This window comes from Temnothorax nylanderi, unplaced genomic scaffold, assembly GCF_030848795.1.
Source record: "Temnothorax nylanderi isolate EJ_2023f unplaced genomic scaffold, tnyl_v1.0 TNYL_tig0871_pilon, whole genome shotgun sequence".
NCBI lineage: Eukaryota > Metazoa > Arthropoda > Insecta > Hymenoptera > Formicidae > Temnothorax > Temnothorax nylanderi.
Genome location: NW_027249933.1, coordinates 17,052 through 36,606, shown reverse-complemented (window position 1 = coordinate 36,606; position 19,555 = coordinate 17,052). Strand labels below are relative to the sequence as shown.

At 33.1% G+C, this 19,555-nt stretch overlaps 2 protein-coding genes across 3 annotated transcripts; one reads left to right on the top strand and one right to left on the bottom strand.

Moving 5' to 3' along the window:
* The first annotated feature begins 6 nt into the window (after positions 1-6).
* On the top strand, positions 7-11,479 carry LOC139785723 (uncharacterized). Of its 2 annotated transcripts, XM_071724883.1 has the most exons (14): positions 7-145; positions 259-445; positions 3,565-3,824; positions 3,917-4,078; positions 4,718-4,870; positions 4,961-5,128; positions 5,238-5,419; positions 5,517-5,743; positions 5,860-6,002; positions 6,082-6,282; positions 9,341-9,466; positions 9,576-9,727; positions 11,017-11,209; positions 11,308-11,479. In XM_071724883.1, the coding sequence occupies exons 1-14, from the start codon at positions 61-63 to the stop codon at positions 11,445-11,447; spliced, it is 2,379 nt and encodes a 792-aa protein (XP_071580984.1). In that variant the 5' UTR covers positions 7-60; the 3' UTR covers positions 11,448-11,479. The 2 variants fall into 2 exon arrangements, with proteins under 2 accessions (XP_071580984.1, XP_071580986.1); XM_071724885.1 differs by lacking the exon at positions 7-145 and having other exon boundaries at positions 314-445; positions 3,684-3,824.
* Nup133 (nuclear pore complex protein Nup133) lies at positions 11,396-17,991 on the bottom strand. The gene is made up of 4 exons (XM_071724881.1): positions 17,644-17,991; positions 17,059-17,398; positions 12,942-15,777; positions 11,396-11,886 (listed from the first exon to the last, which is right to left on the bottom strand). Exons 1-4 carry the CDS (start codon positions 17,736-17,738, stop codon positions 11,753-11,755), a joined length of 3,405 nt encoding a protein of 1,134 aa, XP_071580982.1. The 5' UTR covers positions 17,739-17,991; the 3' UTR covers positions 11,396-11,752.
* Positions 17,992-19,555: the final 1,564 nt, after the last annotated feature.

Sequence of the window (19,555 nt, the reverse complement as noted above, 5' to 3'; positions counted from 1 at the left end):
ATCTTCTCGCACAATGGATGTGTGCGTGAGTCATTGGAAAGTATACGAATCAGGTGGAACATGAGCGTTATACTGAGCGTCGCAAGCGGCAATATCTTGTCACTAAGAGGATGGATTTTTTCCATAATTTTACTTATATTCTATGGTAAGATAAGAAGCTAACGAGGGTGTGGTGTGAATCATTTAAATAAAACACGATAATTGACGAATATATGAATATTCGGCGTCAAATTGTCAACATCTCAAACTTTCTCCCAGGAATAAGTCCGACGGAATCTCAACTCCGCATACCGGACGAGTTTAAGGAATGTTACGTGAATAATAACATGCATGATTTTCACCTTCCCATGAACATGCGCGTCCTGCTGGATATCATTCGCAAAGCAGAGACATATTCTTACGCTACGATGGATATCAGAACAATGTCATCCTCCCTGATGCACAGGTACGAAGCTTTCGACGTAAATCAAATTCATAAATAACATCTAGGCTAATACTATTCTTGAATATATAAATATCTAAATATTCTTGAAATATTCATAGAAATAAAACGTTCATACGAATTTCATAATGAAATAATAATTCTAAAGTAACATTCTAAAAATATTCTGGATATATTCCGAAATATTTGCAGAATGTAAAAGTATATTCAAATGTTAGTAAAAAAAAAAACACTCCATTCATATCCGTATTTTGAATCTTTCAAGAATATTCAAAGGACATGCATAATCGTTGCATAGTCAGAAGATATTTCACATATTTTTTAAATTTAATTTGGAATATTCTGAGGGTACTCAACATATATGTATATTCCGAAAAATTATAATAATAAATAAATATAATAATTTTATTGTAAAAAAATCTGACTTTGAAAAATCTATAAATTTGAATATTTAATATACTTTTAAGTATTTCAAAAAATAAACGCGACATTTTATAAAATAATTATTATTTTGACGCGTGATCATTTTTATAAGTAATAGACTGAAACATATGTATTGCATAATAATTAAACAATACTTTAACAGAACAATTTATAAATTATTTTGATTTTTTTTTTTAGTAAAAAACAAAATGTGTACGTATTTTCTGAGAAAAACAATTTGAAAAATATTTGGTTTGCTATTGACTATGTATTACATTGTTAATCGATTTAATAATATCCGATTTTCTAATTACAAACATAAAATATCGTGTAAACGTGAATGTCGTGTCTTGCGAATGTATTTTCGGAAAATATAGAATGAGAAATCTTGGAATATTTTAGAATTCACATGTAGGAAGAATTTTAGAAAAGAGGGCTATACGTTCCCATATTCACTACCAGTACTAAAATCTATAGTGTACGTGACGTAAATTTTTTATAGACACTTTGTCAACATTTCTGAAAAGCATTTCAATTAGTATATAAAATCTGTGAAATGTTTCTAAAAAGTATAAAATTTATATTAAAGTTGTGAAAAATTCTGAAATTTAAATAGAATTTCTGGAAAATCACGTAAATTTTAAGAAAAATTTTTACCAAGAAGTTTAACAAATTTTATAATTCATATTATATACGATAAAGTATTGATAAATTATTACATATGTTATATTTAAAATGTATGAAAAGTAGGAATATATGGAAAGGGAAGAATATAAGGACATATATGTAATATTATTGATATGTAATATTTGTATATGTATAATATTAATTGTAAAGTTTGTGTAAATTTATAAACTCAACTTGTTTATAAGGCCTTTTGATCTTCCTTTGTATTGCGTTGGTGCAATGTATGTATACATAGGGTAACTCCGGTATTTACGCCGCGCGAGGATTTACGCCGCAGAAGTCAGAAAAAATAGAAAGAATAAAGATACTTGCTCGCAATCACATTGTTATGTGCCTTTATGCCATATTAGTATTGTGTTGTAATTTCAGTTCCTTACTGTTAATATTAACGAAACTGTCGTGAGTTGAATCGATTTCTCACCGTAGTAAGTAGCGCGATCATATCCCATACAGCACAAAATGTTTTCAAAAAATATTTTTGAATATTTCTATAAAAATATTGCAAGAAATATTTTAAAATGGTTTTAGGAATATTTTAAAAAAGTTAAAAAACCTTTTGTGATAACATTTTTAAGAATATTTTGAGAATCTTTTAAAAATATTTATAAAAATGTTCTTCTTTATCACCCAGGAAATATTTTCTTAAATATTTGAAATATATTTTTGAAATATTAATTTAAATCAACATATTTATTGTTTTATAATCTTGTTCCAAAATATTTAAAAATATTTTAAATCTATTATTGGTTCTAAAATCTTTTTTCAAATATTTTTGAAATATTATGAAATATTCTTAATTAAAAGATGCATGATAGCGCATCTTTCCGTGCTAGTTTGGAACGACGCTGCTAGGCGGCGCATAATGGTAAGACTAACTCGTAAGTAAATTTCAGTTGAGGGCTAATATAAGCAGGTCTCTGGCGAAGCAAAATCATGACATTCACAAGATAGATATGTATATTTTTCAAATATATAAAAAAAAAGATGTACCTATACTTTACAGATATTAAAAAAATCTTTCAAACATGAAACACAATTATTACTTATTGGGTTAAACATATTTTATTTTTTGAAGTAATATTTCTAAAAGATTTTACAAATATTATTAAATATATTTATTTGCAATCTTATAAAAATATTTTTGAAAATATTTTTCTGACATGATCTGGCGGACATAAAAACATTCAAAAAATATTTTTGTGAATTATTTTAATCTTCCTAAAAAATATTTAAAAAATATTTTAAAAACATTTTGTGCTCTATGGGATATTACGACCTACGTAAAATGATTACTGTATAAAGAATGTAAAAGGTTTATTTCATGATACATAAGTGTAGAGGGATAGTAAAGGATGGAATACAGCAAAATACAAGTGCATAGCTCTTATATTCTTTGTTTAGCTTGATATCTTGTAAATTCCACCTGTTTAGGATATACGATCGAAATTTTTAGCGTGCGGGATTTATGCCATAGACACTCCGTAAAAATCAAAATCTCCTGTGTGTTCTTTTTCCTTCTTTTTTTTGATCGTATAACAATAAATTTTAATGCATCTATCGTTCTTCTATTTTCTTTTTAAAATCTTTCAGTTTTATAATTTGTTTATCATTCTTACACCTTAATAAACTTTTTACACATTTTATAACTTAATATGACATATTTTATTGCCTTATTTATAAACATTATTTGTAATTTTTTATAAGGCGTATATTTCACCCATGAATGTCATTTATCCCACCTCTATGGGATATATGGCAAAAATGCAAAGATTTCTAAAAGTTTTTTTCATTAAATACAAAGAATGAATATTTCATATTTCTATTTTTTTATAGTAGTAGACAGTATAAATAAGTTTTTATTGGTATAATTCATTTGCCTTAAACATAGTAAATAGTACTCGATAAATTAAGTTTCCCTTAGCTGCGGCGTATATACCGGAGTTACCCTATATATGTATTATTAATATATACTCCATGCATATGTATTATATTCCTTTTTTCATACGTATTAGATTTAAGCTTGATGGCATCAAACATTATAAAGATGTACAAGAAAGGGATGGAATACTTCCTTTTGGACAGTCTGGAAGACAAAGTGTCAAATATAAATTGATAAAGGAAATGGTTCCAGGAAAACCGGAACTTTTTCCGTTCGATGCACTCACAGCGATAGAACAGTGCACTTTACATCAAGCTATCTCAAATACAATAATGAAAGAAGATTCACGCGGCACGAGTACATTATGTGAAGAGATCGGTCAAAAGTTAACAAGTAATGCGTTTTTATGCCATTTATGTTCAAATACTTTTATACTATATATAATTTTTATAAAAAATTTTGAATTAAACTGAATTGTGATATAGGTAGAGTTTTATTTGCTAATCTATGGAATTGTCCGAGGGAATACGGAGTGATTCTTACGTCGTATGGAACTATTGCTCCAGGTGCTATTATAGGAGCCATTGCTGCTTCCCTTCAACATCAGAATGTTGGATTAAATCAAATCGTTAACACAGAAACGTTTGGTATTGTATTCGTAAAAATATTTTAGAAACTTAAGAGACTTATTTCCCCAAGCAAACTATCCACAGTATGATAACAGATTGGTAACAGATTTGCTCAGATATTGTAACAGATCCTGTATCATCTACTTGTGATTTGCCGACAGAGCCTGTTGATATAATTCGACAGCGGATTGTCGGCGGAAATCGAGCAGAATCTGTCATTTCGTAAACATTTAAATGGAATACATCATTTAAACAACAGATTCTGCTCAGTTTCCGCAGTCAATCTGCCATTATATTCCATTAGCAGAACGCGGAACTTTTCGGAATAGATTCCGATCAGAATTATTTAGTTATTCCCTTATAGATTTCTATTGTGTTTTCTAGAGAAAAAAGAATAATTCTGATCGGAATCCATTTCGAAAAGTTTCATAATACATGCCCTGATTCATCTGTTATATTTCTGCTAGCATTCTGTCAACGAAATTTACAACAGACACTTTCAAAAACTGTTCTTAGCGGATTTGGCCATGCGGCTCGTTTTACAACCATACATCATAATAAAAAATAATTTAAAAAATACAATAATAGAATAATAAAAAGTACAAAAATTTCAAATATATATTTAACCCTTACAAAATGTTTTCTTTCTTTCGTTAGAAAGGCCTGTTACCATCGCTAGCGTAACTCACATCGAAGAAGTTGACTTTATTATACCAAGAAATGAAATGATTCATGATAGATCAATGTCATATATTTCCTCGCCTAAGCCAGATCTAAAATTAGACAACGTATGGCTAACAACAATTGCAGGTGGAGAATTTTAAATTGCAATGTCACTTGTCATTTTAGATCTTTAATCTTAATTGAAATTAAAATCGAAAAATGAGATAAACTTTTCAGGTGAATTAGCGGAGATGGTAGTATATCAAGGACCTATATTAGACTCCGATATGCAACTTGGAGCCACTGGATTTTGGAATAACACTATGCGTCCCGGTGTTTATTATTTAAAAAATCAAAATGGCTATTTTGATGCCACCCGTGCTAAAATAGTCAGTGATATCGATGGTAAACATATCTGCAGACAAATATATCACGTCCTTTTATTATAGAAAAGTACGGTATTATATGATTACAAGCGCTATTTACTACCCTTTCACCTTTGATTCATATATAGGTCTCATCATAGCGAGTAAGGTGCACACCTGGGTGAACGACTTTTACAGTCTTCGTTTGAGTCAAATTCTTGATATGTATTACTCAGATGACGGTATAACTTTATTTAATGAAAACATCAAAGTCTGTGACAGGAAGAAGGCTTTCTCGTACGTCGTGTCCAGGACGCTTTTGGACGAGCAGGTTTTTTTTCTATATACGCATTTAAATATAATATAAATACAACATGCGCCAAACAAGTCAAAGTGTAAACTCTATTATTACGGATCACTTGTAACAGACATACGCCGCATCTCATCTTTTGGCCTACCATAACGATATCGTATTCAAATCTCCAGAAGCTCTTAAACGACTGGTCGATCATGCGATTGCTAAATTCTCAGTTTACGCAAACAATCACCTCCTGACAGAATTACTCTGTCGAAACAGAAAACGTTATCCACAAGTAGAAGCGTTGATCGTATTCGACGGTAGTTGGACTGAGGAATACACAATGGATTTGGTCGCGTAAGTCGAGACGAGTGGACTTGTTTGCTATTTCTCAAACGTACCTAATAAGGATAATGATTTTATTAATCGCAATTAAATCGATAACTCTATTTTAATCTTCCTTTTATAATTAGAGCACTAATAGATGACTTGGATGTATCGATGTATAGTTCAAAAATGGGAATTTTACACGGTATATCAGGACAATGGTTGCTCAATGTAACAAGCAGTCCTAGTCTTGCTTATTACGCTATATCTAACTTCAGGAATATTTCATGCAAGTTCTCTCTATATTGTTTGTTGTCATATATCGTTTGTTGTCCAGTATGACTAATATTACATATATATTTATACAGGGCCTACGCGTATAGATCTCGTTACAACGTTGAATGCAATATCCAATTATCTGAATAAAACCTGGGAAGCAAGATGGCAACAACATACAATAGGGAGTCTCGGTCAAGCGATCGTGATATTAGCTCCATTGGCTCAGTTCTCTGAATCAGAGCAACAGACAATTTTAAAATTATTAAAAGAGATCAAGCATCTTCATCCCGGTAATAAACACATTTCTGTACTCTTTTACTAGAAATGAGATCAAGTTCAATATATGTATACTTGAAAATCCGAGTCGAATCCGATAATCAAGTTTTATTTTCTAGAATTCAAGTAAAATTCATAAAAAGTAATATTTCATACATTATTCCTACTTGCGAAGTAATCAATCTCGACTAATTTCGAATTTTCGGAATTTTAGAATGAGTACTTGCAGAATTCGAAATGTATTTATAAGTTGTTTCTATCGTAAAGAATCGAATTTTTACAAGTATAGTATTAAAAACTTCTAAGAATAAAGTTGTTAATTTATTAAAGAATGTAATTTGTAAGGAATTTAAGTAACTTTTATTCTATATTTTTAATCATATTTTTATTATATTTAATTTCAACGATCGATAATCTAATATTTGTAATTATCAAAAAATAATATATTGTAATAATTATCGCTTTACATCAACGTTTTGATTCGAAGAAACGTAAAATTTCTAGTAAAGTACTCATAAAAGATTCGAACCTATTTAATCCACGTTCGAGTCCACTTGGAAATAATATCCTTTGTTTTTCGAAATACTCATAGAGGGTTCAAACCCATTTCGTCTAGATCTATTTGAAAGTATTGCTTTTTTTTCAAGTAATCATACAGAGTTTGAAACTACGCCAACAGATTCGAATCTACTTGTAAGATACTTAATCCGCCATCGCTACTTTTTACATTTCCTCTGTTGAGCTAGCTTAGCTGGCACTCTCCTTGCAGAAATTAAAAATCAAGTAGCACAAAATTACAAGCTATTTAGCTTGTAATATTCCGCAAATATGAGCTTTTATATTCTGCAAATTAAAAATTTTGAGCTTGTTACACTGGGCAAGAATTTGATATTTTTTGTAGGGGGGAGGGGCTGAGTCAATGTTGACTCAATCCCCCCCCCCCCACCACTTAAAAATAGAAATATTGAATCAATCTTTGCAGAATTAGAAACTATTTATGAGCTTTCAAAGTGATATAGTTTCGATTTTTGATGTTGAAAAAAGTAAACATAGATCGTATCGTGGATGTAGCGTATAAAGTCAAAGAATAAACTTCTAAAATACGCGCATTTCGATTATTGAGCTACAACCCCTTCACAAGAAAACCACCCAACATCTTCCCGGCTGTGAGGTGGTTTTCTTGCGAAGGGATTCTAGCTCAATAATCGAAATGCGCATATTTTGCGAGTTCATAAATTAGTAAACAATATTTAGTCGTAAAATAATTAATTTCTTTCATTTTTTAAGTACAGTTCTCTGTTATGCCGGGAAGATGTGGAGTGGTTTTCTCGCAAAGGGGTTATAGCTCAATAATCAAAATGCACGTATTTTAGGAGTTTATTCTTTGAATTTATACGCTACATCCACGATACGATGTATTTTTACTTTTCTCAACATTTTTCTCTTGAGTTGCATCAATTAGGGGAGACCGGGGCGAAGTCGTCACCGGGGCGGAGTCGTCATTGCAATTATCTAATAGCGTTTTTCACTGGCAGAGCTGGTGCGCATTCAGTGCACATTAAAGCCGTCGTACACAAACCAACGTAAAGTGTATGTTTAATATAAACGGGTTAAATCATGAAATCGTCAATATTCTTTATTGCACTATTTGGCAAAATATGTACTGGGTATTTTATCAGTCGAAATATTTGCATTTTACTTTAAATATTAGAGATTAAATCAGTGTACAACGGCTTTAATGTGCACTGAGTGCGCACCAGTTCTGCCAGTGAAAAACGCTATAAAATCTGTATGTTGTGTGAACTCGTCATTAATACTGTAAACGCGGCTTATGGTGCCCACGTGACCAATGGAGTTTAGTGAGGTTATGTGCCATGTTGTGATTCTTATCGAAACAAACGTGTTTTCGGAGGTCAAAAGTAAAATTTTTTGCGCGTCGAAAGTTTGTAATATCTTAAATATTATTGTGTCTCCGATTCTCAAAGTAAGTGATTCTAAAGAGTAATGCATGCTGAACACGAATCCAGTGGTTTTTTTCTTTTCATTGATTTCTAATATTTTATGAGCGACCGAACTTGAAACTTGTGTCCGGGGCGAAGTCGTCACCAAGCCATATCATGGAGGCTTCGGGCGAAAATCAAAGTCAAAGAAGCAGCAGTGGTCAGATACCGGCGAGGACTTGGATAATATGTGCTGCGTGTGCTCAGAGATGACAGAATAGAGCTGACGAGAAACGTGCGAGCGGAGGGCACATAAGTGTGTGCGCTTTTCTTGTAATTATTTTCCGCCATCGTGTTTTTAATTAATGTTTCCATTTTTCTATTAAAAAATAATTAATAAAATGTATCCTATCATTTTTCATGATCGGAATTATGAATTTTAAATAAAAATTCAGTCCAAGAATGGAGTGACGACTCCGCCCCGGCAATTTTGACATTTCAATTTTTGCACCTTTGTCGTTTTCACTCTATACCAGTTGAACAAAGTGACGTAGACCAAAAATGTCCGTATAAATTTTGTAGCCAAGGGTTCACTCTTTACAACGGTATACCACATTTTACTAAAATTATTTGTTTTGTTGTTAAAAATCGGCACCAAAAAAATAGTGACAACTTCGCCTCGGTTTCCCCTAAAGGGTTGCTTGGGGATTAAAGGGGTGAGCTCAAAAATCGAAACTATATCACTTTGAAAGCTCATCATAAATAGCTCTTAATTCTGCTGCAAAGATTGATTCAATATTTCTATTTTTAAGTGATGGGGGGCGTTGACTCAGCCCCCCCCCCACAAAAAATATTAAATTTCTGCCCAGTGTGACGAGCTCAAAAATTTTAATTAGCGGGATATGAACTTTGAAAGCTCATAAATAGCTTGTAATTTTGTGCTTGTTTTTTAATTTCTGCAAGATGAGAGGGGGGCCAGCTCAACAGGGGTCATTTTGCTCACAAGTAAATAAACATTCCCTCGTGTTTTGGAAAAAAAAGATAAGAGAATATAAAACGAGAACAAAATAAATATATTTATATAGTGGAGATATTCGAATACATCCTAGTCAACATTTTTATAATATTACAGATCTATATTTTTTATATTATGTGTCGGAATACAATTCACGTATTTTTCAACCGTTTGTATTATCAGAGCAAGATCGTTTAATACTTGGCCCTAATATCGATGCCATCGCACAATACCTGTCAACGTGTAAGTATTGTATAATTATTGCAAAACAAATAATTGCAAACAAATTAATCATATTTATACGTATAATTTATAATATGTTTGTAATAAATACTCGTGCATTATATTTTAGTGCCGCGAACTCTGAAGCCAATAACTGTGTCGAAACTTGACACAGAACCATCAAAATTCAAGAATAAAATAGAAAATTACATAAGTCCTTCAAAATCAATTACATACATGTTGCATTCGCAACACACAGCTAATATGAAGATAACAATTACAGTCAGTATTTTTAAGGAATTATATCATTTTTTGTCTCCTACGAAGAAAATAAAAATGCAAAAAATTTTTTGGCACTGTCGGCCAAAAATTTGAGAGACCATGTATAAAATTTTAAAATATTTCAGTGCAATATTACTTAAAAATCCGATTCATGCTTTACTCATTTTTTCTTAACTTGAAAGTAAATAGGCATATATTTAACATAGTTGTGGTTTAAACGTAGCATCATTTAATTTCAAGAAAATGGATTACGGTCTCGTAAAGCCTTTTTTCTTGAGTTATAGACTATTTTAGAAGACGAATGGAAGAGTCTTCCGTCGGAAAAAATTAACTCATAGCTAAATTAGTAATACCTAGATTAGTGATTAAATGTAAGGATAGCTACTTTGACGAAACAAGTGTCTAATATTCTTTCTATCTAAAAAATATTTTTTTATCGAACTCTCAAACATTTAATATTATTATTTTTATTTCATCATAAAACAATAGATTAAATAATAAAAAAATGTTAATTAACCATTAAATCCTAGGAGACTCTTATACGCTTTAAATTTTAAATCCTTGTAACTCGGATCCTAATCAAAATTTTTAGATCGCAGTTAATATTTTAGAGGTATAAAGAGTTGCTCTTTTCGCAAATCTAGTCAGTGATAGGGTGGAATATCTTAAAAAATATATGTAAAGTTATGAAAGTGGAAGTAACTGAACTCTTTTTACTGACAAATATTAAATTAATAAATAATTTTATCTATCTTTTTGAATAGATAAAATCAATATATTGTAATTATTCTTTGAGTAATTTATAACAAAACTTCTACTCAAAAAGATAAACGAACTCATTTATTAGTTGAATATTTGTCAGTTAAAAGACAGGAGTCACTCTCTTTTTTTACTTCTACTTTCAACCTTTATTTTTTTTTTAAATATCTTCCACCCTATCGCCAATTAGATTTTTGGAAAGAGCAACTCTTTTTATTCCTAAATATCAATTGCGATCTAAAAATTTTGATTAAGATTGCGTTAAAACAGAAGTGTCTAGGAGCTTCTTAGGACTCAATGGGTTATATATGTTATAAATTAGTTAAATTATAATGCACAGTTTGTGATTTTATTTTATACAGTAAACATTTTCAATTAATGATCTCAAACTCTTGGCCGACAGTGTATACAAAAAATTTATCGAAATGCTTCTAATTTTGATCAACTATTGATAATAGAATGAAATGATGTTATTTGGCAGAATTATATGCTTTGACAAATAATTCGTGATTTATTGACATTTCTGCCAGGTCCATAATTTTGGATACGGAACGATAAAAGCTTGTTCTTGGAATCAATTCAATAGTGAAGAAACTATGGCATGTCAACAGCTTAATGCGCATAAGGAGATTAACTTAATCGACAACTATACATGCATTGATATACGCTGCCCTCACATATATCTCCGTATACAAAACACCACTTCCTTTTACAAATGTGCAGGTAACGTCTCTATACTCGGATAAAAAAGTCAAGATCTAAATTTTCTTCGTTACATAAATTTTTATTTTTATTTTTTATATCTCATTTTCGTGTTCCAGAAATGGAATGTAAATCACCGGATCAAGTGAGATATATCATAAGGATGCAAAATACATACAACTCAGCGGAAAAAAAGATATTTATAAATGTATTTGTAACGCTTTATTTATATTTACAATTAGCTGTATTTAACATATGAGGATCTTGTTCAATAAAACTAAAGCGACTTAAGGTGTCAAGTTATATTATATTTTAAGGATACGATATTTTTTTTATATCAATTTATAACGTAAGTAAAAAAATCGACACAGCAATCGACATAAATAATTATGAACGAACTTAACGACAAAATTTTAATGCGTCATTAGTAACATAGAAATAATAATGTAGTGGTGATAATAGTAGTATCGTTGCTTCGCAAGTCGATATTTATGCATACAATTTTTCTTTCCTTCATTGCGTACAAAAATATAATTGCGGTTATACTCGTGAATATTTTATACATCAATAACTTCGATAAGCATATTCGTATATCAATTTTATAAGAAATTGAAAATTACTAGAAACAGCAAGTTCCCCGAGCTCTGGTTCTTTAAGAAGCATATCAATATGCGGCAAAAATTCATCCGCTTTCCCACCTAAACGGCAAAAGTGTAAACATCAATTTATCTCGTTAAAATACTTACACTATTTAACAAAAAAATGACTTTTTTCGAGAACAAGAACGAAAGTAATTGTTTTCCGTTATTTTTTGGATGTTAAATACAATCCCGTTTACCAAATTGTTTTATCACGTCAGTTTTGAGAAATTGGCGATTAAATTTGAAAAAAAAAGATTATTTTAGAGTATTTTGGCATATTATAACTACGATATGTGACGTGTTGAACAAATTTTTTTGCAATCAAAATTGAATATGTTAGTAGAACTTTTAGCCCTTAAAAGGAATTTGTTGTTTCGATTAATGGTTAAAAAGATATTCATGATTAATATAGGTTCTGTTGCATCCAAATTGCAACTTATATAGGCTATTATAAGAATCCATCAAATATTTTTCAATTATGTTATTCAAACTTAAGAGTTTTTCAGATTGCTGAATACCAATCTGATGTCAAAGTTGACAAATTTAAATTGTATGAAAAACCCGTGTATGTCAATTATATCAAAAATTTTGAACACTCTAATTATGACACCCATCATGTTGAATTTATCATCTTCTTTAACATCTGATTAGTATTTAACAACCTAAAAAAATCCTTAAGTTTAAAAAATAATTATAAAAAATATTTGATAGATTCTTTATGGCATATGTAAATCGCAACTTTTACACTTTTAGACTCTATATTAATCACGAATATTTTTTAACTATATTCGACATAATTAACACATTTCTTTTAAGGGCTGAGGGTATTAATAACATACTTAATTTTGATTGGACTAAAACGTTCTCCAACACGTTACATATCATAATTATGATATATCAAAATACACTAAAATATCTCTTTTTGCCATTTTAATCACAAATTTCTCAAAATCGTGACATGATAGGAGCAATTTGGTAGACGAAATCACCTAAAAGATTACAAGAAATGATTACGGAATCGCCTAAAAAAATTCAAGAAACGATTATCTTCGATCTTGTGCATTTTTTTGTTGAATAGTGTTATCAATGCCTTGTCAAATGTAGTAGCTTACCCATGAAGTACGTGAGATCCATCAACTTGAAAAATAGGGTCTCTTGAACTTGTTGATCGGGATTCTTCTCTACGTTGTCCCATTGATTTCGCCGAGCCGCGCGTGCCCAAATTTGCAATCTCAGAGACGACTTGTCCTCCTCATGCTCTACGTAGTCGAGCAAATCGAGAGCCTTCTTGAAATCGTACTCATTGGCAATGACATTGTCACTCGAGGTGTACAGCATAATTAATTCCCTCGGTGTGAGTACTCGCAGCTTCTTGATGTCGTAGCCGTACGTAGAGAGCACTTGTGCCGGCAGGTCCTCCTGATAAGCTATAAGCATCAATTCGTTGTCGATCGTTTTCACGCAGTCTATCACCTTATCCTCCGGGTCGTCCGACGCGAGTAGAGCCATCTTGGCTAACGAGAGCATCGACTTTTTACGGGTAACCAACTCGGACTCTTGAACCGCCAAAGTGTGAAGCGTATTGGCGGCAAATCGCAGCTCGTCGGTCAGTGCCGCTTGCACCCAGGACAGGGTTGGATGCTCCGACAGCTTTTCCGTCAACTCCGCGGTACCGCCGCGTCTGCATCTCTCGACCAACTGCCCCTGACGTCCATCCTTCACGTACCATGAAAATAAGAAGCCGGCGAAATCCTGCGCCGCGAACTTCTCGACATACCCGTCCAGCCGATTCTTATTGTCGGTCAACTCACAGATTTGCACGAGCGAGGGAAAGTCGCAATATTTCTCAGCGAGCATAGCGGCGTTATCGTATTGCTCCTCCTTTATCAGCGGCTGTATCAGATTGGCGCGTTCCGTTTCGTATTGCTTCAAGAGAACCTCGAACTTCTCCGTGCCGCGAATGCTCTCCAAATGACACTTTCTTCCGTCCAATATCAAATCGATCAAGCTGACCAGTTGTTCATACAGCTCGTTTCTCACGGTGGAGTCGCCGGTCGCGGTCACGCCGTGCTTAACGGTGATGCTTTGCATCGTATTGAGGCAGTTTCTCAAGCCGTGTTTACCCGGTGCGGCCGTCCAAGGGAGATATTCCGTTATCTCGTTCGAAAACTTGGCAGGGACAAAGCGTTCAGCGTTGTACTGACGATACTTTACCACCTCGTACAACACGGCCAGTAAAATGGCGTTGACCTGCACGATGTACCGGCCGACCTGTTGCAAAGGTCTCTCGGACTGCGTGACCTCGACGGTCTTCTCCACCAGAATCGGTAGGAACAGGTGCACCGTGCTTACCTCGCGGTAGAATACGTCACGCGCCGTAAGTTCGTCGGACACGTACGCTTCCTTCTGACTCAACGTCTGTTCTACGACCGCGTCTACGATTTCCGCATATCTGTTTTGTAGACTGTACAGAGTCAACGCCGCGACTATTTTCTCCGCGTATTCCCCGAGCATGTGGGACGTAGACATGATAGTTCCCCTGCATGTGACCGCGCAGAACCTGTTCCACAAGTTGTGCTCCTTCAAAAACATTACGAAGAGATCTAATGCCTTTTGTTTACCTTCTAGTTGATGCGGTATTTGCATAGAGGTGACCGCGTTCACCGTCATCGACAGATCTCTGTGATGAGCCCATCTCGGATCGTTCGCCGGATAATCATCGATCAAATCCTTCGCGACCTTTAAAACGAGCGTGTCGAGAGTAGCGTCGATGTCCATTACCGGATCCTCCTGTAGAGGAAACAGCTGCGAAAGAATCTCGTCGCATTGCGCCTTATTCTGTCGCAAACTTAGAAGAAAGGCGGCGCGTAATTGTGTAGCCGCATCCGAGCTGCAATACATATCATGTAATTCATCGTTGCTTATAAGAGTGGAAAAGTTCTGGGCGGTTTGATTCACTTTGTAGGTGTAGTCCATGCTCATGGTGGTATCTGTGTACCCGGTATTAAAATCCTGCACCGCAAAGTCCACCGGCGTAATGGATATGAGACCAATACTTTTTGTGAACAAAACTGGAGTCGACGAGCATATAGCACCGCCAAGTATACCATCCTCGCCACCTCTCACCAGATCGATCTTATCTTGCTCGACTTCAGATGCGGTGTTAACTACGAGGACGTTGTGCTGGTTGTATATAACTGCCTCCCAACCGCACAATATGAAATGATAGGAAACTAGCCTCGATTCTATATCGTTGTGATAAAATATTGGGTCGATTTTCACTGGTATAAACCATTTAAACGAGTTTGACAATGTCGTGCCGACCAAGGGTAATAATCCAAGTGCAAAATGAATTTGTATGGATATGTCGGCGCAATGGGCCGCCATTAAAAGAACTATTCCTTCCTCGCATGTCTGCATATCGACGAACCACGTGTTCATGTTTTGAGGGCTTGACTCCCAAATTTTTCTTGCAAATGCTTGCTGAACGATATGAGTAATGTCCTCGTCAAATTCCATTTTCTCCTGTTCGTTACAAGAAAAAAACCAATACTGTAGGGAAGACCCGGCGAGAATGAGAACTCTCGAGCCTCTCTCGTCCAGTGGCGTGCACGTGACTTTCACCAGTTTCGTTTCCGTGACAGGCGATTGTGGTATCGCCCCGAAAATAAGGGAGGTCATTCTGCGACCTATACCGCCGAGCCATCCCTGACTCGTTCGAAGTACCTGGCACGTAATTTGGTTCTTTCCATTGTTGAACTGTGGCTGTAAGAGCGCCACCGTACACGTAGTCGTGGCTAGAATGCATCCATGGCCTGGTATGTGTATAAGACAATCCACTTCCTGTCCCGCGAGTTCAGCGCTAGTCTCTACGGAAGATCCTTCGTGTGCCACACTCGCCCAGAAACGCACCACTCCTTCCGGCGAGACTGCCATGCAGCTAGGAACCTATGGAACAAAAATGCACACAGTTTTCATATATACGTACGTACAATATTTTTACAAAAGTTTTGCATTTTTTACTTCTCAATCATATTTCTTCACGAAATATCAGAAAAATCTCAAAACCAATTGGAATGTATCATCCTAAATATTATATAATTAATCTTCAAATAGTTGTTTCTCAGAAAAGATTCCAAAAAATTTTCTAGAATTTTATAACGAAAAAACATTAGACGAGCAACCAACTTTTTAAACCGTTTGTTTTCTATAAGATTTTAGAATGTATTTGAATGTATTATGAATGTTCTTTTATTTTTTTTACATAGATTCTCTTATCAATCCACATAAAAATATCAAGTCTATAAAAGCATATTAATCGTATAAAAGTATTAGAGCTAAATCATAAAAAATTAAAAGATATTTGATATCTTATTTCGACATAAAATACAAAGTACAAGTATTCTCCGCTTTTTGAAAGTTTTCTTTACACTACTTCGTTTTTACAAAAGATTTACATCAGGACCTTTTCGCTAACCGAAAGAAATTCAAAGAAAATTTTTGTTCTTTAAAAAAAATTTTTCTATATAAACTAGTGGTATAATTGCTTTTTCATTACGTAACTTCGGCTTACAAAAGGTTTCATAGTAACTCTACTTACAGATAGCAGAGAAAATCTGTATCTTCACCTTTCCTTACCTATAGTATGCATAGAATAAAATAAATTAATTGTAAAGAAAATATATAACTGCATTTAGATAAAAAAATAATTGAAGTTGGAGAGAATCAAATTATGTGACAAAATTATATTGTTCTATTAAAAAATATATATCAATAATGTTATATGTATATATATATATATATATATATATATATAACATTATTGATATATTTATTTGTTTATATATATATATATATATATATATATAAACAAATGTCCTGACTGACTTCATCAACGCTCAGCCCAAACCCCTACAATCTACATGAAATTCAGGAAGTATATTCCTTCTAATGGGGTAAAAAGGGGTAAAATGTGTTTTCACGGATTCCTTGACGGGCAACGCCGAACAACTTAAAGCTAGTAACACATATAAACACGTGTGACACAAAATTTGTTGTATGCAATGTTGTATAAATTTTTTCTCTTGAAACTAAAATTATTTGAAACACTGCCCTCTCCATTAAAAAAAACAACCAAAATAATCGATGTAATATACTAAGATAATCTACTTGTTGTAGATATGTAGATAAGATTGTAAGTGGTAATATAATATAATCTTTCTTCGATACCTGGTGACCTGGTGGTACCCAGACTGCTATGCAATCCGCTTTATGAGCCAAATCACTTTGAGGTAGCAACAATTCGCGACACTGGGTCTTAAAGGTTCTTCTTTGCTTATGATCGTGAATATTGGTTTTACATTGCCACACAAGTAATTTGCGGCCATAGACAAGCCAGGCCCAACCATCCACAGATACATTAACGCTGACAGCCGTATTCCGATCTACAAATGTCAATGCCTCCGTAACTAAAACTGGCAATGGAGAACCAAAGCTTTCCACCGTGTGGCTCTGTGTCCTGCATACCACTTGTACAGATTGATTTGTCCGTCCAGACACGCTCGTCGTGCTAAAGTTGAAATAAAATAATTAGAATAATAACGTTATTTTGAAATGAAACAAAATGTTATACAATACGATTATGTTAAAACAATAAATTCCATCTAAATCAATAAAGTCTAACATGATATAAACAGTTGTTATACAAGTATTTCTTGTCTGAATAAAATTCACATATTATTGTTCTATGAGTAAAGAAGCATTACTCGTAAAACACACTGTATAATTGTAAGTGTTATGTGGCAAGAAACTTACGAACTATTTTTCTTCAGTGATTGAATTATTGACATTCGTTTTCTAGGGGAAGCTAACGTCCTCCCTAACGGACTTGCCATGTTTGTACGATCCATTTCTTTAAATCCTAATAACTATCTCAAGGAAACATGTATTTTAGCCTTAATCCAAAAACTATGTGGAACAATGTGGAATTGTATCACTTTATAAAACATGTAAATCTCTAACAAGCGATTCGATTAATACTCTATTTCGCGGTTTTCAAGTTAGGTTAGACAAGATACCGGCGCCATGCCGCCATGTGCGTACTATTGGGGTGCGTTCAGGAATTAGGGCTATCGCACACAAAATATTACTCCGGTTCTACATTGGTCGTATCGTAGCATAATTCGTAAGAAATTGACCAATCATAATAGTCGATTATTCTCCTCAAATTCGACTGTAATTGGTAATTGGGGTTACCCCGGTTCTACATTGGTGGTCGTATCTAAAGTCACTAGATTACAAAGTAACGCATTTAGGGGAAAAAAGCTGCCATTTTGACTCCACGCTACGCGGCCGTTTCAATTGTATATAATTGTATGTATAATCCAATTTTTTGTAGAAAAGAAAATAAAATTGTAAATTATATAAAAATAATTTTTATTTATGTTTTTTTCCATTTGCTATGGCCATTTTCATCGCAACACTTCTACTGCTATGACCAGCTGCTTTTTTTACATCACTGCTTACTTTTTTTAAAGAAAAATGAATTCTTGTTGTTACAAAATTTTTTATAAATTTATAACCAATATTATGACACGAAGGAATAAAGTTTATCGAATATTCTTGTAAAAACATTGTTATAAAATCATTGACTTTTAATACATTAAAAAGTAAGTTAGTCTCATTTTTTCGAAATAATAGTTCGCACTTACATATTAAATTATATATCTCCATGCTTGGAAATATTAAAATATTTTCTTTATATTCTCTTAACTTTGTATAAAAACTTAGATTATTATTGCAGCTAGAATTGTTAGAATCATTCGTAGTCACAAGAACATTAAAACAATTATTGCAATGTGTAAAATTTTTCTTTATTTTTAATAATAATGCACCTATTAAATAATATAATGCAGCTTGAACTGTATTATTTAAATCAGTTTCCTTTTCATTTTCAAGCAATGGTTGATATATATTTACATCCCATAAATGTTCATTGCTCTGCAAACATCTCTCTTCTGCAGAGGAATTTCTAGAATCTAATTGTTTTATTTCATTACAATAAGTAATAAGATCATTAGAGTCAATAACAGAATAATTACTACGATTAATATTTGCTTGATATTGTGATAAACAAACAAGTCTAAACGCTTGTTTAAATTCACGAGCGTCCGGTACAGATTTTCTCCCTCGAATTTGTGAAAATAGATTTTCTAAGGCATCTTGAGTGAACCTTCCTAATAATAAATACTTGAAATTGTGTTTCTCTAAATATTCAGCTTGCACATCTAGAGCAGTCTGAGTACAAAGTAATAAACCACTTTGAAAAGGTTTCCATCCTCCGTTCGAGACTGTAATTCCTCGAACAATCTCCAGAAAATCTCGCAGAAAATTAATATTATCTTTATACACATCTACTTTACAATAAGATAGTGCAAGCTTCTGATAGCGACCTGTCATGAGTTTAAACCATTTATACATAATATTCAAAAACCAGGCAGTGGTTTTATGCTCACCAGCTATATTATTATTGGCTATATGAAACAATATAGCGGACGCGACACTTTTATTTAATAAACTTACACTTAAAGATACATTCATCTTCTCAAAATGGGATGGCGTTATAGAGCTTTCTTTAAGATATGGGCACAATTTTAACGTATCTTTTTGGTCTAAATTAAAAACCTCGCGAATAGGTGTCAGCGAAATTTCATTGGATGGTAAGTTA